The 18,584-nt window shown below is 34.2% G+C and overlaps 1 protein-coding gene and 1 long non-coding RNA gene across 3 annotated transcripts in view; one reads left to right on the top strand and one right to left on the bottom strand.

The window, feature by feature from the left end:
* Positions 1 to 18,584, top strand: part of LOC118181882 (zwei Ig domain protein zig-8-like) — a 762,563-nt gene that overhangs the window by 489,651 nt on the left and 254,328 nt on the right. For both annotated transcript variants that reach the window (XM_085819643.1, XM_085819644.1), the window contains exon 2: positions 983 to 1,236. In XM_085819643.1, the coding sequence (XP_085675769.1) occupies positions 983 to 1,236 (254 nt within the window). The remainder of the gene's footprint in view (positions 1 to 982; positions 1,237 to 18,584) is intronic.
* The window catches only part of LOC146996990 (uncharacterized), a 65,398-nt gene that overhangs the window by 26,811 nt on the left and 20,003 nt on the right, over positions 1 to 18,584 (bottom strand). The gene's annotated exons all lie outside the window — the stretch shown is intronic.

Genomic DNA, 18,584 nt, shown 5'->3' with positions numbered 1-18,584 from the left:
AACTGCTTTCATTAATAATTTTTGTAAAGTGTGTTTTAAGTAACTTCTTATTTTCATTAAAGGAAAGAATTTTGAAATGTTATTTGTTCATATTAAGAAAGTTACTTTTATATGTTGCATTGGCCGTTACAGTTGAGGCATAACTGACGAAATGTAAGGTACGTGATGTAGATCAAACTCCTTAAGGGGACTCACACACCTTAAACCCCTTATGATCTTCGAATATGTCACTGTTGCAAGAATTGGGGTATTTTATTTATTTAAAACTCAATTACTTCCAACATTTTACAGCTGACTACATAATAAAGCTGCTTTCGGAACTAGTAACCAGAAGGTTTGTGTTGCGACAAATATTTTTGTAATTTAATCCGCTTTGGGACAAAAATGTTGGTCATGTTTCCACCTTGCACGCATGATATTTTAAAAATGGATAATGGTACATACTTGAAATTGGATGGAATTCTTTATATGGGCACTATCTTCTAACTGAACTAAAAATCTGATGAATAATTTAAAATTTAAAAATTTTGTGCTCAAAAACATTACAGATTTTTTTAATAAATACATTTTATAATCTCAAATTCAAATTAAATAAAAATTTGACATGAAATTCTGAGAATTTTTTGGTTCGAAGTAGTTTCCAAATGTTATAAAAGCTACATATTAAATATGAATTAAATTATGCAACAGAAAGTTTTAAACTGTGAGCGCGAGATGGAAACATGACGAAATTTTTGTCACAAAGCAAATTAAATTATAAAAATATTTGTAGCAACACAAACTTTGTGATTACTATCACAAAAAGCAGCTATATTATGTAGTTAGGTGTAAAAAGTTGGAAGTAACTGCTTTTAAAATAAATAAGTTATCCCAATTCTTGCAAAAGTCACATATTCGAAGATCTTATGGGTTTTAAGGTGTATGAGACCCCTTAACACTGAATGCCTGTCTTCAGATAATAACAGACATTGTTTGTTTTCAGCTCTGATTCGTCCAGATGGTCAAAGCACAGTTGCCCATGTTCAGGAGAGCAGTACAGCCACGATTCGACATCGGTCTCTCCACGATGCTCCCGGTTACATACCACCAGAGGATTACATCGATCCCGACGAGACGACAGGAGAGAGCAACCACATTTCTCCCACGTTCGACGAGAGCACAGCTCGTAACGTCACAACCCAGCTCGGACAGACGGCTTACCTGCACTGCATTGTCAACAACCTTGGTGACAAAACGGTGAGTATTGATATGTTATGACTAATCTCATTCGTTCGGCAGTCTACGAATTCCATCGGGGCTAAGAGCGTAGGATTGCATTTGTTGTTGCCATAGGTATTAAGCACATTATAGCTGGCAGGACGGCTTTGCCCAGTTCATTCCGAATTTTGAAGGTCATCCCCTCCCAGAGAAACTATACAAAGATCTCTTTCTATAACCACTCGAGAGGACTCTCGGCTCGTTGTGTATTTTAAATGTCCCATTTCGCAAAAGCACTAAACACTTACAAATAATAAAACCTTCTTCGGAATTTAAATATAGTCTCAAGGATAACGGCAGGTATCAACACTGGCATTGTACCTCTCAGGGCGGTAAAGAGTTCTTCTGTACTACGAGCTATTCAAATGTAAAATATTTTACCATTTAACAGACGTATGTCTTTATGATATTGATGTGTATATGTCATTAAAGGAGTAAATATCTAAAAGTTTAAACATCATAAAATTAGAAAAGCAACTACTTTGTTTAGCGTAAATTTAATCAAAAATTCGGTCGATTCCGAGGGCAAACAAGTACATGTTCCTCCTCCTCCTCAAAAAAAAAAAAAAAAAAAAAAAAAACTTTAAGACTGGAAAGTAGCAAAGAAGCTGTCGCAACGGTCACATTTATGTGATATTTGCAGTAGATCGGCATTGGATATGATGAAGCTTGGTATCAAAATCCGTACATGGCTCAGTGGCTTCCAGCAGAAATGATGACAACGAAAGGGTTCATTTCTTAGAACTTCATATCTTTATTCACTTAAAATGGCAGATCGTTATTCTTTGATTCTCCAAGATTACATATGCGACAGTAGTTTAGACTAAATACGATTAACTTTAAATTTACTGCGTCATACTATTCAAAGAAAGTCGGACGGAAACCGCTGCAACAAAGAGTATTACAGAGGCAGGCGGAGAAATGCAATCTGACGAAAATTGGAGCGAACTCTTCATTTATAGTAGCGATTACGTAACATACTAGAATGTTCTCGAAAGTACTGGTCTAGGAGGAAGATCCTGAAATTGTGGAAAGTTAATTAGAGGTTGCCTGTTTGCATACAGCAAAGCCATCGTACTTTTAATAAGCGAACGAGAAGGTAGTGCCATTTGTGGGCAAACATAGCAACGAAACTGAAAAATTGAGTTCACAGAATTTTAAAGCGTTAGAAAGGACTGGTTTGGACAAAGTCGTTAACTAACCAGAGTCGTAGCTAGGGTTTTCAGCGCCCAGGGACAACTGAAGATTTCGCGCCCCCTACTGCTTGCCAAGGATGGAAAACATTTAATTCTAAAATGTCCTAACATCAATTTGGCGCCCCTTGGATTCTGCGCCCGGGGACAGATGCCCCCTCTTGCTCCCCTCTAGCTACGCCCCTGTAACTAACCAAGATAAATCTTTGTGAAAATAGGAATTGCTTGAAAATTTTTTTAGAGACCTGAAGTAAAAATTATTTCCAACTATGATTAGCTATCGAAGACTCGTCAATTGTGCCTTTCCGGATATAAGATTCGTGTTCCTTGGTACGAAATTTTATTGCTCTTTTAGTTTGGCCGATATATATCAAACCACACTGATACGATATGCTATAAATACCCCAAGAATTAAAGTCAGAAACGGAATCTTTACGAATGGAAGCACGGATTTTATTCATAGGCGAGAAAATAACTTGAAAGTCGAACTTCTGGAGAATCCGTGCAATTTTATAAGTGACAGAAGGCCGAAATGGAAGCACGACAAGGCTATTAATGTTATTTCTAAAAGTGGAATGTCTTCTTTGATGGTAAGCTGAGAATTTTTAAAGGTTTTATCCTTGACCACGGAAGAAAATCCTTGGCTGATGGCAACTGATCTCAAATAATTGAGGTCATTAGCAAGGATGAGTTCTGTGGAACAAGAGCTTGAAATATATAATAGTTAAAATATATAATAGTTAAAATATATAATAGTTGAGAGCCTGAAATATATAATAGTTAAAAGAATCCATTTTTATGCTTAGCCGGGTGACATGGCTTAACATGGGGAGGTAAACAAACAGAAAAGTGTGTACGGTAAGCAATAGTGCTGAATTCAGATTCATTGACAGTTATAAGAATACCGAAGAAGGGAAGGTCAGATTCAATTTCAAAAGTGAATCTGACAATCAATCGAATTTAAAATAGATAATAGAAAGATCCAACCAATCGAATTTATAATAGATAAAATCTGGAATACATTTTCTTTATTACCATCAAAAGCTCGAAAGTGCCGTTTACGTAGTAAAGCCTGATACAAAAAGATATTTTACTGCATGCAAATGTCAGCAAGTATAGGATTAAAGAAATTACCCTTAACTACTCCTTCAATTTGGCGATAATATTCGTTTTTGATAACAAAGTGCGGTTGACTCGATGAGATTTTAGTTTGAGAAATTAACTCTCAGTTTCGAGTATGTGTGAAATGGAACTCTCCAAGCTTGGTTCAAGACAATTTGATGGTCCTTCGACATCAAGAGAAACAATAACGGAACCCAGGGGGAAAAAAAAATTTAAGTTTATCGACGACCTTTAAAAAATATTTTTACCTTTTTTACCTGTTTAGAAGTTAAAGGAAACTGCTTTAAAAACAGGATATGCATCTGGTATCCTATACTGAACTATTACATTCTCTCTACCATCTTCATAAAATAGCAAATACAAGCCCAACTCATTAATTTAACTTACTACCATCTATGAAACAAATAATACTATATTCTTGTAAAACATTGTTGTCATGTTGTCATAAGTAACAACTGTCGTAGCGTTTCTGTCTAAAGGGGGAGAAAAATCTGAAAACGAAAGCAGCCCAGTCAAGGGATCGTAAGAGTTGTCTATTTGGAACATGCAGATCTTTTAAGATCATTTAATCAATAGGCAGAAGACCAGAAATAAGGAATTCTGCCTCATCCTTAACGGCCCTGAGGAGAAATCCTCTTTGAACACTTCTAAGAAGTTTACAGTTTTCTTTCTTCTTTAAAGAATTGTCCCCAAGCTCTTGAGGCATAGGAAATAACTAGTACAATGGCCTGATTATAAATCAGTTTCAGAACATTACAATTTTTCCCATAAGTGTTCTTCGAAATTTGCAGTAAACCAAGAAGAACGTTTTCATTCTTACTGGAAATATAAGAAATATGTTGCTTCCAATGAAATTTACTGTCCACAATAATTGCTAAATATTTAATCCACTGCACTTCTTCAATAGGCTCTCTCCCGAGTATAGTCTTCACTGATTTTTTGCGTATCATCATAGCTTTTGACTTTACAGGGTTAAATTCAAGCTTGTAATGCTTTGACTAATCAAAAATATAGTTTAAGATACTCTGAGAATGAGCACTGGCGTCATTAGTGTTCTTACATTGTACGATAAAAAGCAAATCATCTGCAAAAATGATTTGGTGTCTGTCGTGGAATTTTCTCAAACTACAAAGCAGAGGGTTAAGTGTAGGCATACATATTTACATTTTTTTCAGTCCATCGAGTGTCAGTGTTTTCAACTGTCTTACTAAAATGGCTTTACAAAACTGTTATTTTGTATTTTTGTTATTAACGTTTTGTTTGTATATTTATTAAAATGTCATGTTCTTGTCACGTAAAATTCGATTCAACGACAAAATATTTAAAAACAGTGTATCTTCAGAATTGCTGATAGTCTCGCGCGCTGAAGATAAAAATATTTTATTTCGCCTCTACTCGCTTTGAACTCGTTGAGTTTGTTAATAAAAAAATTCGTGAAAATTTTACAAAATAAGTAATAAAACAAATTCGAAATTCAAGAATGCATTGTTCAAAATCTGATTGCTTTGTGTATCGTCGTGTTTTTATAGTGCGCGAAACATACATAGATTCATACATATTCTTCTTTTTTTGATTTCTTTAAATATAATACAGGGTGATAATATTTGTTGGCAACAATTGAAAAGTGATATACTGTTTATAGTGATTGAACGTAAAATGTCGTTTCGGGACGACTGTCCCATTCGGGAACAACATTCCTCTTGAGCTAGTAATAGTTTAAAAATCTGTGCCCTTAATAATGGTAGTTTTTATTCGATTATAATCGAGCTGTCTCTATGGAACACATTTCTTCCTTAAAGTAGTATTGGTAAACATTTTTTTCAAATTCAGTGCTATAAGGCAATTACGAATCTTTATTAATACGCTGATGCTAATATGATTTTCCTAATTTTAATTTACCACGTTATTTTTTGCTTCAATAAAATCGATTATTTTTTTTTGGGGGGGGGGGCTAAGCCAACGTACTACACAGCTTAAGAAAACCATCATTAAATTATACCAACACCATATTTCCTAATTACTAATTCTACTTTTTATTTTTTTTCTTGAATGTATTCCCCATCACGCTACGCCAGACGTTGGAGGTAATACCTTTTTATCCTAAAAATGATGCAACTCGCTGAACATTCATTAATCAAACGCGATTTTGCTCACCCAGAACTTTATGGCCCGGATGAAATATTAAATGCTCGAAGGATCACAGCACAGGCTTATAGTTAAATGAACCATCGCGGAGCTCATTTTTAAAATGTGTACTTCGCGCTTTTGTGCAAAATTAAAACATGTGTGACGTTTTAATGAAGCAGTTGCTGTAGATTTTTTGCTGCGATATATTTATAGCTGCTAAACAAATAGAAAAATTTACACTAAGCTGACTGGCTTACTGTATCGTATTAATTTCATCTCGTTTCCCTCGAAACTGTTTGAGTTCTTATTTTTCACGGCTGATAAATCAAATCTAAAACCGTGCTTTCGAAATGCGTGTAACAGGCAAGCATAAAGCGTTACGTTACTATTTAGAAGAGAGACATTCTGTTAGTGTGCATAGCAAATCTATCCTTTCCTATAACTATCATATAATAATTTTCAGAATAAAGTTGAGGCTATTTGCAGGATACTTTTTTACTAAATAATTAGTGAATAAATTGAAAATAAATTATTAGAATTCAAATTGCTTCCATCAAAATGTCTAAAAAGATTCAATTAATAATAAAGTGTGATCCAAGAAGAAAAGAACAAAATGAGGTGCATGCATGTTTATGTTTTTCGAAAAACAATTTAAAATAGCTTCGCGCTGTAAAATTTTGAGCATTAAATAACATTCACATGAGTCTATTTGTGGCACGCAATTAAAATTTGAAATGCGCTCAATAAAGTTGGACCCCCTGTATATCCTTTTTGTACGTTACATATTTAACGTATTAATATTATTAAAATACTTTGATATAAATCATTGCTAACGTTACTATTTTAATATCAATATTCAGTTCATATTACTGATATAAAAAAGTTAAGTTTCAATTGCTATATTGTCGTTAATGTGGCACAATTTTAACTAAGTTTTTAAACAGATTTCCTGAGTTCCAAATTGCTGTTACTGTTAATCTCGTTTCTGCTTTAACTAAATTTTATAATGACTCTACTGCCGGCATAGAAGAAAGAAAATCATAAAACAGTAGCAAAGAAAACCCGTGTGTCCTTATTGAAAATCACACTGTATCTTAAACTTAGTTTCAGATTAAAAGGATAAGTTATTTAGTGTACAGTGATAAATAATTTGTAGAAAGATAACATATTCATAGGAGCAGAAAACTAGAAAAATCGTTTGCCTTATACTCCACATCTTAGTTCGGGGCCCATTGTAGAGATATTTCATTATTTTGAAACCAAGAAACCAAAGAAATAAGCAACACTTTCGCCGGGGTTCGAATTGTTGTTCTATATGCTAGTCGGACTAACTTCCACTTACACCACGAAAGCACGCTGTACGAAAGGATCAAACAGTTCACAGAGCTATACAGTTTCCATGACAGTTGTCAGAGATGTGGAATGTTGTTCAATGTACCATGCTGACATCTCTCAATGTAATAAGGGAGTGAGCCAAGGTGCATTTTAACACACACACAAATGGCACGATTCTATATCAGCCGTTGACTAGGCTGATTGACGAAATTTAACTTTCGTTTTTCATGTCTCGAAAGCGCGACTTAGGACATGTATTAAATTTATATATAGCATTGTTCTAACATAGGTATTTTGTCATAAAATCGGATTTTTTTTAAACGGCATACATTTTTTCCCATATTATTATGCTTCAAATAATATTTATTTATGAGTCAAATAATTTTAACATTCCAGTACGCGCATGCGCAAAATTTACGACAAATCCAGTACTTAATGCACATATTTCGCAGCTGAGATCGAAGATGCACATATCGAAGCTGAGACGTCTGATGGTCATTTCTATTCCTCCTTTCTACCCTTCCCCACATCATGGAATGTGCCAACAGGAAGACATTTCACCTTTTTTTAACTGGGCTTTAGTGCTACGTGGCAGCTTTTTCATAAAAATTACGACACGCGCGTGGTCGTGTTTTAAAATTCGGAAAACACTTTTTTCTCAAATATTTTATAATTTTGTGTTATTAATTGCCGTGTATTATTTTAATATGAATACATGTGGCTCTGTAAATTTTATATCGGTTTTCATGGCAAAAAAGTATGTGCAACCAGCTGATTTTGCTCGGATTCTTCAAGAATATCTAATGAAGAAAAGGAAGACAAGGAAACTTTTGGATGGGAGAACAATAGAGATTTCCATTGCTTATTTTCTTTTATTTCTATTTTTTAGAAATAAATAGAAACATTAAAGTTAGTTTAAAGTGCGTTTTGGTAACCAATAAGAAGAAAATTTCCTTGCAGAAGTAAATAATGCTAAACTTTCTTTTTTTCCTACGAAGGTGTTTTTCTTTTTTATTGTCTATACTTGTCCTTGATGAATATGAAAATTAGTTTCAATTTTAAAATATAATTATTAAGTAATAAATTTAAAATTTTCTATACTGAAATATATCATTGCATTTCCATCTCACTAACATAAGAACTTAAAAATAATTTACTTATATTTGATTGTGATATAATTTGTATTTTGCAATAATAAGATTAATATTTTATTTATTAACAAATTTATTATCAATATTCACTCATTTCTCTCATTTTTCGTGCCGAAAAATGTAAAATAACGGATGTCGTAAAAAATACGACGCGCGCATGCTGTAAAATTAACTATTTGAGGCATTTTGTGCCTCAAATTATGCCTATATTAAATTTTGTTAAATTTCATGAGAAACTTACCGAGAAATTTCAAAATTTCTCTTGGCGCATTTTTTTCTGTTTGAATAATAATTAATCGAGAAAAATAACGCCAAGAATAACTCGCTTGGCAAAATTCTTAATTTATGTTAACCAGTTTTCCTTTCACTGTACACGAACATAATAAAAAGTGCATCGTTCATTCTTTCATATTATTTTAGCAAAGTGCGTGGGTAAACCATATTTAAGGTTATTATCTCTTATAACAAATATGTCAAATTTCAGAACGCGACAATATATAAATTCACATATATCTTCGGAAAGTTTGAATAAATAATTCTATTGCTTTCCAGTTATGCCTAGAAATACATGTGATTTAAGATGACAACTAAAATTTTGTAGCTTATAATTCCAGGTTGTTTCCGAAAAATTTACAAAAATTACCAGAAAATATAAATTTTAAAAAAATCAGAAAATATTTGCGAATTTTATTTGGATTGAACCTAAATTCGTTCGATAGTAACTCAATCACTACTATAGCTATCATCACCAAACTTTCAAAAATTCTTTTCTGAATCCTGGAAAATGTCAACGTCCACATTTTTTTTTTTAAAGCTAAAGATATAAAGCTCAGAGATATTAATTAAAAACTCTTAAAACGCTAATTTTGGCCCTCATTTTCCCGAGTGGCAACAGTGGCAAAATGAGAGAGAATTAATTTAATTTTCTATCCAAATTTTTATATGGATTCCATATCTCATCAGACTGTAAAATGAATGACTATGAATTGTATATTTTGCTCAAAATAATGATGTATTCGTTTTAATTTTTGCTGACCTAAATGGCAATTCAATATGTGATATTGGTATATATATATATGTGTATTGTCGATATTGGTATATATATTCAACATACTATGATATTGTCGAATGATATCATGAGTAAAATAATACATTACTCTCAATATAACTCAACTGGCATCGGGTACTTCCGCTAGTTAATAAATATATACCATATTTTATTAACATTGAGGAGCTAAAATTTTGAGAGCTAGTTTTTTAAAATCTACTCGTGCGAGTTTTAATAAACTTTACTTTGGCCATAATTTGAGGCGTAGAACTGAAATATAGAAAAAATCGGTATGTCATTTCAGAAAAACTGCGATTTTGCTTCAAAATACCTTATATCCTAAGTCGCATTTGCTAGACATGAAAAATAAAATTTAAATTTCGTCATTTGCCCGAGTAGAACGGGAGTTTTTTTTGGGGGGGGGAGGAGGTGTACTTGCACTATACTTAAAGTGTTGAGATACTTCTCAGATGTAGCAGGATCGCTAATAACATGTCTGTCTTTCGAATGGATGACTACCCGCAGAAATCTCATTTTTATAAATAACTGTATTGTAGCTATTTATATATTGAAATGCATTTGCATGGAACTAAACGAAATCACATTTCAGATAATAAGGATATTGTGATAAGGTGGCATGAAGGTTCTTTGTCTTTGATGACTGATTTCAGAGTGCAATAATTTTCATATCAGTGATGAAAAATCCTGCGCCTTTGTTAATGATTCCGGTTGCAGCCTCGAAGGTCGCTCCAGTAGACAAAGAGATAAAAGGAGTCTTTTCATCGGGGTCAGGAGATGGACACTTTGTTATGTATGAGTGAAAGAATCTCCCCCCCCCCCCCTCGGGAGTTCAGCGCAAGTAAACACAGGGAGATATACAAGGTGGTTTCCTGAGAAGAGAAAAGAACTTTCCTGTTTAGAGCTATGGTCATGTTGGCCTGCTAAGAACAATCATTCCTCGTGTATAATGCGTTAGAGTATTTTTTCTGTAACAAAATTCTGAAATTACGGGACTAAGTATTTCCAAGTCCCATACTGTCAAGATATGCAACTATTAAGGTTTTCATCTTATTAAAATTCATGTTATTGTTAAAATTTAAGTTCATTTCAACCCAGTGTCACAACCCAGGGTTTGCGTAGCGGTTTCGGCCACTACACCACAATACATTTCGTCTTCATAGGGATAATGATTAACTCAATGTTTCTTATAAACATTTCTTCTAGTAATGCCATTCAAATGTATGAGCCCAGACATGGCGATTATAAAGCCCTTGCCTGTATAAGATTCATTAAGCTAAGAGATTCAGAACTTTCAGTTTTAGTTAGAGGTTCATTTCCGTTACCTGGTGAGTAAACACAATCTGACATGAATCGCGGAACTAATTTACAATTTATTAAAACTTCGATTAGTATTTACATCATTTCTTAAATGAAATATTGGAGAATAATATTTTATTTCAATGATAATACTGAATTGAATGCACAAAGTGAATGAGCCAACACAGTTTTTAATTGAGACAGTATATGGCAATCTATGCAAGTTCTAGACGAACTAGAGAATGAGGCAACTAGAGAATGTTCCTTTACATTTTAGTAAATTTGTACTCATCTACATCCCCCCCCCAAAAAAAAGAAAAGAAAATTATCTAGAGAAATTTCAGATAATTTATTATAAAAAATCATGTTTAGCAGAAAACAGCTCATCAAAGATGCGTACGATACCTGGGAAATTGAAATTTGTTAGCTGCTAGGAAAGATTTATTCGCATGTCTGTCATATTAATTAATGAGCACTTTTGGAGTCTTGTTCGCAGCTCTCAGACAGACGATGGTGAAAGTGATCTCTGCTCTTATTGTAAGCTCCTGAACATGATGTCCGTTTGTCTTGATTGTGTCCTCTGCACGTTACCTTAATGTGTTAATTATGCAGTTTCGACCGGATAGCTGCCGCTGATTAGGATCTAGAGGGCGAAACGTCAGATCTCCTTCAAATGACTATCAGCCGTGTAGTGTCGGATCTGAGATGACATATCTGTTTGTGGAAGGCCGCTATCACACAGATTGTCATAGCTCTCTTAGATGACTTATATCCTCAGGGCTGGTCTTAAGATATATAGAATAACATTCCCGAGGATAAATGATAATTAGCTTGAGCTCGTGTTTCCGATTGCAATCGGGAACCTCCTGCAAGAGGTTCTATTTATGTACTCGTGTTTTGAATTTATTTATGCTAAGAAGAAAACGCAGTTATTTCTCAATAAACGTAAAATGTAAAACAAATAAATGATTGCATGTAAAAAAAGTTTACTTTGTAGTGTTGTCGCGCTATATGTATTTGTGATGCCCATGATATATATAGGTAAAGAAACTTAATTACTGATCGAAGTCTTTTTTTTTTTTTTTTTTTTTTTTTTCAGTAGCTTTAAAAAATTCTGGGAAGAAAGGAGCCTTATGATATAAAACCTTGCGTAAATTTGTATTTATTTGTACATTTTTTAATATCAGCCACTTTTAGGCTTCCACCACTATTAAGGCCAGAAGAGGTGGTCACTTCATTACGGAGGCATCTTAATAGGCGGTCACCTTATCTCCTATGAGGGCACAGATAATTTAAATCCATGCCTTCTTCGAGATTCGTACCCAAGCCCTTCGGTATATGTAAATACTTACAGATAATTCGAAAAATTAAATACGAACACTAGGAAAAAAATATATTATTCCAAAAAATTAAATTGTATACGTGAATAATTGTTGAGCAGGCAGGAGACGGACTTATCAAGAGGAAGTTGTCTCCAAACCTAACTCTTCAATTACTCAATTCGTGTTTCGTCATCCATATAGGCAAGCGTAAAAGTAAAATTCAAAACCAAATGTTGTGAATACTAAAAAAGAAATTTAAACAGTGGCATTTTGAGAAAATAGCAAGTAAATGGCTAGAGTTAAAATTATTTAAATGTCAATTAAGGGGAGAAAACCAAATATTTTAGAAAACCAAAGTAATTTAGAAACTCTTGTCTATTATATATATAGTATGTTATATCCCCCGGGGGCTGACGTAGAGAACTCTGCGAAGCTACTGGCTAGGATTTGTACCCAGGCAGTCTCGGCAACAGGGGTATAAAATTTATGAACTTGGTGGTTCTGAAGGCTCTGGGAAAGGTCACTTATTGGCCGGCACCGGAGTCTGGCAACGTCCTAGCGCGGCGTGGAACTAGTAGCCCGGAGGTTCTCCCCCGGGTACGCTGGGTAATGACCCGCTGCGACGGGCAGCCCGAGCGACTGGTGGGTAGCCAATGACGACCAGTGCCGTCCGGGTGACTACCTGGGCGGTGCGTCTCTCTCTCTAAAGGACCAGAAAGGAGGTTGAACCTCCGACTCTGGTTCTAAGGAGTGGGGGGAGCTGTAGTGCGACATCAAATGTGTTGCGGAACAAGGAATGCCCAAATTGTTATTATATATATTATATATATACGGTTCACAGCATTTGGTTTTACTTTTGGTTTTGAATTTCATTTTTACTCTTTCCTATATGGATGACAAAACACGAATTGAGTGATTGAAGAGTTAGGTTTGGAGGCAACTTCCCTTTGATACGTCTGTCTCCTGCCTGCTCAACAATTATTCAAACATGCAATTTTTTTGAAATAATATATTTTTGCGTGGTTTTGACTTAATTTACATATGCTCTTAGTTCGGAGCAGCAATAATAATTTTTTTGCAATTAAAATTTCTTAATTAAATTAAAATTTTATATTAGCTTTATAGCAGCGTTTCTTAAACATTTTTCAATCGCGACCCTTTTTTATCACTAAGATTATTTCGTGATCCCCCAGGACCCCATAATATTTACAAAAAGTTTGTGAGACCCCATAAATATTGCGCAAATTCGACACACGAGTGAGAGAAACTGTTAATGTTTTCCCTTGGACTGTAATATAATATTGCAGTTTTAGGTCATTATCTTTAATTTCTAATTTTAAGACAGAGAACAATGTGAAAATTTTAAATAAATAACAAATAAAATGACAGAGTCACCTGCAAAGCAAAGAAAAGGAATGTTTATGTTATAAAAAGAATGCGTCGAAACATTTTCGCTTTTCTTCTTTGTCTGTATTGTCTTATCTTTATCTATTTTCAGATATACTGTTTAAAAATATTTGGTAATTGTAAAATTATTATAGTAAGTTAAACAAATATCAAAACTGCTAAAACGTTTGGCGACCCAGCGTTTAAAAAACCCTGCTTTATACGAATAGAGAATATTTGTTGAATTCAAATGTATATATATATCATCTGCCTCCCTTTGTTTGAATAGTATGTCGCATTAAATTTAAAGTTAATACTGTTTAGTTCAAATTAGTATTGCATACGCAATCTTGAATGATCTGCCATTTGCACTGAATAAAGAGATCTAGCTAAAAAGTTCATTTTTTTCTGCGTCTTCAATTCTGATGTTTTCCAATTTCGCCACGACCACACCCGGGCTCTGAAGTGACCAGATTGCTAAGCTTCATCATTTGCAGTGCCTGTCTGCAAATATATACATATGATAAAATGGACGTAACAATACTGATAGCTTAGAATGTTGAATCTCGTAAAGAACAGCAAACTTGGCAGCCAAGGCAGATTAAATACTCATTTTTATTTCAATTGACACGATTCACTTGCACATTTATCGTGCCTTGAAGATTTCAGAAACTGAAGATTTCAGAAACAGTACAATTTTAGATATTGTTCCATTAAGAAGAACAGCGCTCCCTTTATGCTACTTGGTATTCGTCTTAAGTATGTAGTCTATTCCTTATCTTACATTTCTTTTATAGCTCAGATTTGCGTTTCTATCCAGAAAATAGTACTTTTCGTAGAATCGAAGAAAGATTCGTAAGAATTCAGAAAAAAAATCTTAAAATGATAAAATTAGTTAGAGACGTACATTCTTCACGATTTTAATAACCATCAGTTTCAGCAAAAAATATTTTCCAGAGATCCGTACGACTGCGTTTCCGAAATATCCATCAATGAAACGTGTTCAGTCATATTTCAATTTTGGAAAGGGTAAGCGAGCAAAGTTATTGATTTCATTCAAAATGCAAATGATTTATAGTTAATGTTGAAAGTATGTTTAATGCACCAGAGAATTAGCCGAACATTTCGGACGTCTCCAAAAACTATAAATGGATTTTGGAAAACATTGATTACATAACGAAAGGAATTCCATTTACTACATCACGAAAAGAATTCCATTTACTTCAAGAAACGAAAGTAGCAAGTTCAAATAAAATGAAAAGTGTATTAACGAAACTGTATAAAGAAGTTGACACCTCCATTTTGCCTATCAATTTCGATTTAGAAAGACAAAAAGCAAAACAATAGTTAGCTGAAGATTTCAGAAACTGAATATTTTTCCGCTTTAGATGTCTGGATTATAATTAGGAGATTTGCAGGCCTTGAAAGCGACATTGAACAATGAACTCGTTTTCCAAATTTAAGGGGATGTTACATCCATCAAAAGATTTTCAATTCCAGTGAAAAAGTTAAAATTTTGGAATGATGCCTGAACCATGAAAACCTATATCTGAGGCTTCACATCTGAGAGCATCTCAAAATCATATTATATATATATATATATATATATATATATATATATATATATAATATGATTATATATATATATATATATATATATATATATGTATGTATGTAATAATAAAATTCCATAGTAAAAATTAGACTTAAAATTCTAACTGTATGTTCTTTTCATTTTTAATGGCGATGGTCTCTTATTTGAAAGTACGTGGAATTAAATCCACAGCCCCGTAGTCAAGTTGTTTTTTCCAGCCTTTTTCTACACATACAGTTATAGAATGTTCTGGAGATATTTAAAGCGAACTGGAATGGCTGACGAGGTGGACGTTATTTCTTGGAAGCTCCGCAATTCCAGAGGCTATAAAAGGACTCGCAAAGAAATATCGGGGTCTTTTCTTTAATGTAACGATGCAGTAAACTTCATACAAAAAGTTATTAGTAGTTCTTTTTTATTTACTCCGGAGGTCTGATTTTTGTAACTGCTATTTCTCCTGAATAATAATAAATGGATCCTGTTTTTTAAACTTATCGTCTGATACTTTGAGCTTCGACTACGTCTATGATTCTACACCAATCTATTCATTCCGGAAAAAAGCTGGTACATCATATATATATATATATATATATATATATATATAAGATGATATATCACTCACATCACTGAAAAAAGTTTTCACATATCAAGTTTCCACATATTACTCAAAACAAGTTTTGTAATACCTCGGGAGCGTCTGAAAGAATATTGGGCCCAGGGTCTCGTCTTGATCGTGTCCTTTCTGAGATAAATTTAACAGATTTCCACAGTGGGAAAAAAGGTAAAGAGGGACTCAACAGTCATCCATTTTGCTTTAATGTCAGTAGCTATGGAAATCATCCCCTCTATTCATCGGTACTGCGTCACAAATATCTTATAAACCTGAAGCAGGCATACAATAGCACCAAGAAAATTGGAGCATGTGAGCCAGTTAGCAAGACTGACTGCCGCAGCGACCAATCGGGGTTCGAATCCCAGAGAAGGCATGGTTGTAACTGTCCGTCCCTTCAGAGGAGGGGACGGTAGCCACCTATTAAGTGCTTCCATAATGAAATGGCTACCACATCCGGTCCTTGTAGTGGCTCAAGGCTAATCGCTAAAGTGCCAGGCCATTAAAAAGTAGCTGGAGCACGTTTTGAAATTCACAGAATTTTGTTCGAAATTAAGAAATAGCTAATTATTTAATTCGTCGATAACAATTACGCTCACATGTACGACCTGTCGATGATATTCAGTTCAAGAATTATGGCTTGTTTGGCCATTTCACTGGTAACCTTCGATGAATAGCTTCTGAAAATACTCTTTATTTGAAGGAACACCGTAGAAAAACATTGATTAGAAGAAATCTCACTGCTTTTTAGTTGTTAGATATTAACAAACAAATATTCCAAATTGCCTGATTAGAGACCTGAGTTTATGATCGAATGACATCATTGAAATTTGCATTAGCAACTGTTTTCAAAAGCATAAATTCTTTTACTTCTAAAAATGCAATTGCAGAAAAGTCTGCCAGTAATGAATAAATAAATAATAGATGATGACGAATGAATGTCATTCAGATGGATTCAATTTTGAAGAATTAACAGCAGCAGAAATCTGAAATATTCAGAAATTAAACGTTGAAATTCTGGATCACAACGGTGATGAAAGGAAAGAAATTTTAACCTCCCTATGTAAGGAAAATAAACTCTTTAATGCTTATGATACAGTTGCACGAATCATATTCCCAGTTCAACGAACTTAAAAAGTCTCATCTTCAAAGAAGGAGAAATGTAGAAATAATCCGCAATTTTTAAAACTAGAAAGATAACTGTGATATGCATTCAAAATTGTGAGCTTTTTTTTAAGTAAGCTTTTAAGTATTAAATCTCATTCAATATATATAGCCATTAATATCATTTTATGTTTCGGATAAGACCTTTATGTAATAAATATTTTAAAATTTAATTTTTATGAATTATTCTAATTTTCGCCCACGCATTTGTCTTGCCTTTGTGCATCGTTTTTTTCAGGGGAGGTTTCTTTTACCAATTTCCATGCAAATGGCAACTTACAACCAAATTGTGCTAGCTTTGAGATGAAATTGAAGAATTAAAATTGAATCTACGTACATGTTCAATTTTAATGGCATTTCCTACTAATCCAAAATGGAAAGGAAATTAAGAACGCGATGTCAGGATAGCAGGTATAAACTTTATACTTCTAATTATACATCATATACGTAATAAAATTATTTAAAATAAAAATACGAAATAAAATAATTTTCAAGCATAAAATTAACGCGTTTCGTCCGTGGCTAATAATCAAAGGCTCATATAAAGATGGATTATTATATCTAAAATTGAAATCAGTATGCTGATTAAAAATATTATTTACGGTTCACTTTCACATTTGCTTATACACTGTCTACCAATAAGTATTTAGACACTTGTGATAGGGGAGAAAGACAGAATTATTCATATTCAATAGTTGATAGTACCACTATGAGCGGCATTTACAGCCTCAACCCTCGGCGGAATGCTTTACACAAGTCCATGTAGGAAGGCTATTGGTATTTTCTTTCACTCAGCTTTGAGAAGACATGTAAACGCATTCATCAATGTTGAACGGTTGTTGCACTCTTTAATTCTGCGACCCAACTCGTCCCAGAGGCTCTCAATAAAGTTCATGTCTGGGCTCTGTGTAGGTCACTCCATTCTATTGTCACTATATCAGTCCATGGTGAACCTCGCAATTGGACAACTGGCGTTGCTATCCTGAGAGTAACATGGTTGTAACCAGTAATCCTACCACAACGTAGGAAGCACATTGTCATCAAGAATAGTGCAGTAGACGTCAGGGTTGAGCTTACCATGAGTTTAGACCAAGGGTCTCAGTCCATACCAGAAAAAACACCTCCAGACCATAATTCTACCTCTGCCGAACTTTACTATGAGTACAATGCATTTTGGCGGAAAGCAGATGCCTGAGTAAGACTACCATCGGAACAGTAGAAGGTGAACCTTGATTCGTAGCCTAAGATAACTCATTTTTATTGAACTACGGTACGACGTCAACGTGCATTGCACTACGTTAACAGCTTGGTTAGACTTTGTGATCAAAGGGTACTCTTATGGGCAGAAGCATGACCATGCAGATGTCCTTCCTTAAGGATGGTATTCATCGAAACAGCACTCCTGAATGCCTATTGAAACTCCTGGAGTATGTGGGTCATCCATTGAACAATTCAGGTTCATTTCATCAATTCATTTGATACAGTGTGTTTGTGTATCTTGAATTTTATTCGCCATTTGTCTGACGCATAAGAACCCTCGGCGTTTGTGCCATTAAAAATCAACCAATAATCGGTTCTGAATTTCTCTGAGCAGCACCCGTTGGTTTCCATCACCCAGCTTCGTGGATCTGCCGATGCGGAACACATTTTCATATAATCACCACTCACATTCCACTTCTCAATCACTGTCGATTTTGGATAATTCAGCTCGCTTGATATGCTCCATGAGGATCGGCTATATCTGTGATGCAATTACACTTTTGTCGAAATCGGATAACGCTACACTTCGTGTCGTCTTGCATACGACTAACTGCCAATGTTGTTTCCTACACGATATTTAACACTTGATGGCGTGACATATATATCAGGACTGTAGATATCGGCATTTACATGGATGTCCAAATACATATTGGTAGATAGTTTATTAATATTCTGTATCTATTTCCTGATATTTCAGT

The sequence above is a fragment of the Stegodyphus dumicola genome, chromosome 6 (genome assembly GCF_044657685.1).
Source record: "Stegodyphus dumicola isolate Sdum_Otavi_A_Nest chromosome 6, ASM4465768v1".
NCBI classification, from domain to species: Eukaryota; Metazoa; Arthropoda; class Arachnida; order Araneae; family Eresidae; genus Stegodyphus; species Stegodyphus dumicola.
The sequence above is the reverse complement of the archived record's forward strand: the minus strand, read 5'-3'. Positions and strand labels throughout refer to the sequence as shown.